The sequence below is a fragment of the Hippocampus comes genome, unplaced genomic scaffold, assembly GCF_001891065.2.
Source record: "Hippocampus comes isolate QL1 unplaced genomic scaffold, H_comes_QL1_v1.1 scaffold109, whole genome shotgun sequence".
Taxonomy (NCBI): Eukaryota; Metazoa; Chordata; class Actinopteri; order Syngnathiformes; family Syngnathidae; genus Hippocampus; species Hippocampus comes.
Genome location: NW_017805274.1, coordinates 562911 through 569109, shown reverse-complemented (window position 1 = coordinate 569109; position 6199 = coordinate 562911). Strand labels below are relative to the sequence as shown.

The 6199-nt window shown below is 46.9% G+C and overlaps 1 protein-coding gene across 4 annotated transcripts in view; it reads right to left on the bottom strand.

Moving 5' to 3' along the window:
- Positions 1 to 8: 8 nt before the first annotated feature.
- The window catches only part of cadm1a (cell adhesion molecule 1a), a 226440-nt gene continuing 220249 nt past the window's right edge, over positions 9 to 6199 (bottom strand). For all 4 annotated transcript variants that reach the window (XM_019869641.1, XM_019869642.1, XM_019869643.1 and 1 more), the window contains 2 exons: positions 1543 to 1671; positions 9 to 190 (listed from right to left, as the gene is read on the bottom strand). In XM_019869641.1, the coding sequence (XP_019725200.1) occupies positions 72 to 190; positions 1543 to 1671 (248 nt within the window). In that variant the 3' untranslated portion in view covers positions 9 to 71. The remainder of the gene's footprint in view (positions 191 to 1542; positions 1672 to 6199) is intronic.

Sequence of the window (6199 nt, the reverse complement as noted above, 5' to 3'; positions counted from 1 at the left end):
CACACTCCCCCCGCCCCAGAAACAGCTGCGTCCCAAAGAGGACACTAAAGGTGTCGGGGGTCCTGCTTTGATTAGATGTAGTACTCCTTCTTTTCGTCGGAATTGGTGTGGCCTCCCTCGGCGTTGATGATGGCCGTGTCGGCGTCGGCCGCGTCGTCCGCCCCTTTGGCTTCGTGCGTGAAGTAGGTACCTGAGGAAGACCAAGGAGGATATCACCGCTAGATATAGAGCAGTAGAAGACCCAGTGTCATTGCTACTCAGCCATGTCTTCCATCTAGTGGTGAAATGTGATATTACAACTTAATACTACGGTAGACATTGAATACACGTTTGAAGATTTCTATTTTTTTTTTCTTTTTCCACACATTTTTTCCCAATTTTTCATAGAAACCTCATTCATATTATCAGTGTCTTTTTTTTTAAAATAAATGTTTGGGTTTGTTAACAACAAACACGCTTACTTGTCGTTAGATTATATGAGAGTCCTTGATGGGGGGGTGGGGGGGGGGTATCCTTGTAAGGGGTTTCTGAACTGGAAACTTTGAGAACCTCTTGCCTAAGCGGTTTCTCGCACCTGGGCGAATCTAGGTCACCATGATGTATGGTTGGTGTGAAGACTGAGCTAGCTAGCCGCTAGTCGCTAATGGGCTCAAAAGGCGGAGGGTCAGGTGAACATGACGATGAAAAAAAAAAAAAGAGTCCTCGGCGTTATAAAGCAGACCCTCTTCCCACTCCCCATTAACACTAACGGTCAAAGGGTAGAATCAGCAACTTGAATTGGCATCACTCCTCATTTTTACCGTTGTCGCAAAGCTGACAGGAGGAGAGTAAATCTCATCAATGAGCTTGCAAGTGGCCTGCCAGTTCATTTCCCGCTGACCTCCGCAAGGTCAATTTGGAGCCCCCCCCCCCCCCCCCGGACAGGCTGTCGTGGGTCGATCTCGAAGAGGAGATGCGGTTCGAGGCGCAGGCTCGCCGGCGGGCCACATGGCGGGAGATTAGCGTGATTAAGTGCCGCAGGATGTTGCGGCTCGCTTTAATCTTTGGTGTCATCTGAGCAGCGGGCTGTTATCCAGTTGGTGACGAGGAGGGCAAAGGGTTGGAAAATTCTGGAAAATTTCCAGGAGGATCCTAGTAAATTTTTGAGAATTTTGGCTTAGTCGCAGTTCGGAATTCTTGAATTCACTTTTGTGGAGGTTTTTTTTTTTTTGTTTTGTCAGCTTTTCTGTTGAAAGAAGAAAGGCAACTCCAGGACTGGCAAACTGGCAGGCCGACACTCTGAGTGGCTACTTGATTAATTAAAAATATTATAATTATATAAAAATAAAACATTTCAACATGTTTTTTGTTTGTTGTTAACAAACCGAAAAAAAAAAAAAACACTGATCACATGAATAAGGTTTCTATGAAAAATTGGAAAAAAATGTGTGGAAAAAGAAAAAAAAAAAAAAAGGAAATCTTCCGTATTCCCGTTCAAGACGGCGGAACCGATCACCGTGCGCCGCGTTTCTGCCACATGACGGCCCGCTATCCGTCCGTTACCTTTGTGCCTGGCAAAATAGCGTCCCAAGACGATGAGTAGACAGAGCATGGCGAAGACCACCACGGCCACCACTCCCCCGATCACCGCGTGGTCCACCGTTCTGGGGGTTCCCTCGCCGGCTCGAGAATCTACAAGAAGAAAATGAGATTGCGTCTATGCTTTGGACCGTGTCTATTTTTCAGGCGGGACAGTCGTCCAGACGATATGTGATGTCAAGCAGGTGAGAGTTGACGTCACGGAGAGGAGAGTTCTCAATCGGATTCCGATCAGGAAGAGCTGAAGATCACGACTACCGGACACGCGCGACTGAAAGGCCGTCGCAACTTCGGCCGAGCCCGGTCGACTTCTGGCAGCGAGTCAGTCAATCACAGGACACATTTCGCCAATCATTTTATTCGATGTTTTCATGGCAAAATGCACCACAGCGGTTTCCTGGGTTATTAGGAAGCGCTTCTGTATAAGTGCCATTTTTTTTTCTAGAGGTTTACTTTGCAGGCAAAGTCAGAAGCCAAGGGAGAGAAAAAAAAAAAAAAAGAAAAAGCGTATCAGGGATGCTTGCCATCGGTTCTTAGCAATCTGTTCACGTGGAGTGGCCCATCATCCATTAGCTGCAGTCGCTGGCTAAAACCTCCCCGCGCTCTTCCCCAGCCTCACACTCGGGGATTTGTTGAGCGGGTTCCAGGGAGCACAAGGATCAGGCCACATTTTGACTAATGAATGCCAGAAACGGAAGAGAGGAAAAAAAAAATGATGGACAACGTCGGCCAATATCGAGAAACAACGTAGGAGCAGGAGTGCCAGGCACACTTGACAAAATTCACCCCCCCGGCCCCCCGATTAATCCGACGATTTTAGATTTTGCTTCCAGTGCCGGGCGGCAGCGTCAATTAAACCCCCCTCTGGCAGAAATTCATATGACATCCGATTGCTTTGGGACCGCCAGCGACCTCTTGATGCTAACTTTGTTTCCCATTCCGATGTGAACGTGCTCCCAAAGGGAGGGGAGGGAAGGAAACGGAAAGACGCAAAAGAAAGAGCACGATCGCGCTCCCCGAAGCCCACTCCGCCTTCTTTCTCGTCCTCGTCTTCCCAACTTGACCCGCCTCGTGTCTTAAATTTCCAGCATCGAACGGTGGAACGCCGTCGCTATCAATGTCGGATGGAATACGTCATCATCTCCATCCCCCAAAATCATTTCCAACTCATCTTAAAATCAAAAAATGGCGAATAGATGATTTGAAGCTCACCCTGGAGGAAATGAAATCCATTGCCAGCACTTCCTATGGGGTAAAAAAAAAAAAAAAATGTCTTCCTTTTCTCAACAAAGCAAATTCCGTCCAGCGTTCCTTCCGTCTCTAACGTACGCGGGCGCGTCGACGAGCGTGCCATTTGATCATTCTCAGGACGTCAAAATAAAGTTTGGCTGGATGTCATATTTCAAGATCTGTTTAATCATTATGCTGGAAAACATCTGCTGTCATTTCCTGAAAGCGCTCGGACCCCTCACGCCCCCTCCCCGAAATCATACAACGCAATTTGCATGTCATATCAGTGAGCGTCACTTAGGAGCAATTACTGTCACTCGGCGGAAGATGGGACATCTCACCGGGGGGCGGGGGGGGGGGGGTCTCGTTTCCACATTGCCCGACTGATGACGGCGTTCGAGGGTTATGTACTTTTTGCTGTTCCTTAAACGTCTTTCTTTGGGGGGGGGGGCAGGATGACAAGGGCTTACTGTCCCAAACGAACAGTTTCTCTGAACGGCGGAGGAGGAAGAAAATATGACACCATGTCCCCCGTCGTGCCATTTGGACAATGTAGGTGAACAGGACAGATGATCATTAAGATATTGATTTTTGACTTAAGGGATAATTGGAGTCAGATACATCACTCACATGTCCATTTTTTTTCTCTTTGCTCAGTGTTAGGTGAGTGTTAAGCTCGGGTGGTGGCGTACTTTGCAGTTTGACAGGTTGTGAAAAAAAAAGTGCTTTCTTTGAGTCAGCGATCGGCACGACGCCTCCTACTTGAAGTTTACTTTTCAAACTCAACATGAAACAAAGACAAGTCAACGTAGCGTGTTCACATTTACTCATTCGATGCCCAAAACGTTTTTTTGAAGAATCCAGGCAATCAATCACAGGTAAGTTTTGATGTATTTGAATTTTTTTTTTTTCACTTAGTACTCTAAAGAAGGGTCTGTAAATGCCTGGCACTGAATTAACTCCGTTTTATGAACGTTGGCTAGCTTAATGCTAACGGCTTCAACCGGCAAAAGAAACTAGCATTGATGTATTCAGTACGTCACCTTTAAACGCATGCTGACAGAAGATACAGCCCTACTCGCTTGCATATATTTATCCCTTGCTAAAACAAATATTTTAACTCAACTGGATGTTTTTTTTCATGTTTAGTCACCAAATCTCTTCATGTATTATGCTAGCTAGCCCCGAGTGGCCATGGCGTGTACACCAGAATGATCAGTACAAAGTCCAGTGAAGTGTCTTGATGAGCAAACAGTTAATTCTTTACATTTTATTCACCTGATGTCATGACAAACTCCTTCTGTCTCGATTTAATACGTGCCCAAAAGACAAAAGGATTACGGCAGGGATGTCCTCCAAGCAAGGTGTCCACGGGGATAAACAGACGGAGTGGCAGGACCGCAGATCGCGAGTGCCAAGGTGGAGTGGGGGGGGGGGGGGGGGGGGGGGGGGGCAAATTGAAGTAGAAAGTGAGATGATGAAGAACAATGGTTGAAGATTTCGGCCGAATAGGTGAAGTGTGGAATAAGGACAAACAGCGATTTTTTTTTTTTTTGTGTGTGTTTTGGACATTAAAAAAAGCCAACAACATACATTTTGTTGGACGGCGACACTGAGTAGATGTGACCGTAAATTTGTCGTGTTCCCGCCACCTTTTTGTGATGACAAGCTAAGCAAACATTCAAAGTCATTCCAGGAATAAACCAAACAGTCCATTAGCTCTCGAGGAACCGTGTATCTTTTCCCTAATGGACTCATTTATCATTTATCTAATCAGGGCCAGTCTTCAACCAAAATGTAATATAATTATGGGCTATAAGCGTTCTCGGGATATTGCGCTGTATCTAGGCCACGGCGAGCTCGATAAACACCTTCTAATAATGGCTTTTAGTGGTCTCGGGAGTGACTTATTCCGACGCGTGGAGGACTCGCGGTGGCTCCCGAGGCCAAATGAGTTTGTGGCTCATTGCGGTGATGTGCATCAGTCCCGCTAATGGTAGTCGGGGGCGGGCTGCGCGGGGAGGGGCTTCTCTCGGGTATGATTATCAACCCCCGCAAAAGTGCAACCTACCCTTTCATCCCGCTGTCACTGAGCTGGCTATAAGTCGGCTGCGACGGAAATATCCATTACAGAGGCCCCCTTGTGAGCGCAAAGTTACAGAAACTAAATGTCACGTCGGAGTTTTGCGTCAGGAAGGGCATCCTGGGGGCAAAAAAAAAAACTGCGCCAAACATATCGCACTGGCGACCGCTCACGGGGAAAATCTCATTGAGTGCAGTTGCAACTTTCCACCAACAGGGGTGTTAATACACCATGAGTAAGGTACACATTGCCCAATGGAATTTAACGTGAACCGGAAATTTCTGTCGGATGTTTTAGCTCGCACTGGCGACCGCTCACGGGGAAAATCTCATTGCCTGAGTGCAGTAGCAACTTTCCACCAACAGGGGGTGTTAATACACCGTGAGTAAGGTACACATCGCCCAATGGAATTTAATGTGGACCGGAAATTTCTGTCGGATGTTCTAGATTCGGAGCAAATATTTTGTGCTACTTTTGCTGGCAAGGCACTATGTAGAAGTTGACTGAGGAGCTTCAATTAGATGAACCAAGTGCTTTGCCACCATCTTGTGACATCCTGGTGCCAAGTAAAAATGTTGGACATTTTTATATGGGAGTAAACTGAGTTGCGGATGACAAATTGAACTTGTAGATCGAGGTGCAGCTGTGTATTAAAAAGACGAGTGAGTAAGGAAGTGATTCAGAGGTGGCTAAAAAAACAAAAAAACAAAGTAGGACATCCTCAATGAAGTTCTCCGCTTCCACGCTCTGTAGAGTGACGAAACAAAGAGGCTGTGTTTTTTTGTGGCGTCCAGCGAAATGACATTAGGGGCTTTGCGTTAACATGCGTGCCCGGCAGACACTTGCTGTGCCAGAGTGCAGGAAGTGTGCCAACCCCACTAAATGAAAGCCCCCCCCCTCGCCCCTTTCCCCCAAAAAAAGAGTGGCTGCATTTGAATGTGTGCGACAAACAGCCCGTGGCAAGAGTCTGTGCTCGATCTCTCAGATGAGCTTTTTCATTAACTTTTCATGTCTTTTTTTTTTCCCCCCGCCCTGCCCATTTGAATGAATTAACAACCGAAAGAACAGTTTCATCAACTTCCACTTCAAATTTGTTCAAACTGCCCCAACCCGACTGCCAAACAACTTTTCATTTTATATCTCTCCACAAACCCAAACAGCCTTTTAAAACACAAGCCCTCCCGGCGACACGCCCCCTTTTTAAGACCCACAACGCTGGCTTTGTCAAGCATCACAACGAATGAAAACATCTGGCCGCCGAGCACGAGCCGTTCAAAGCGTTTCACGTCGCCGCCTGCCAACCGCGGG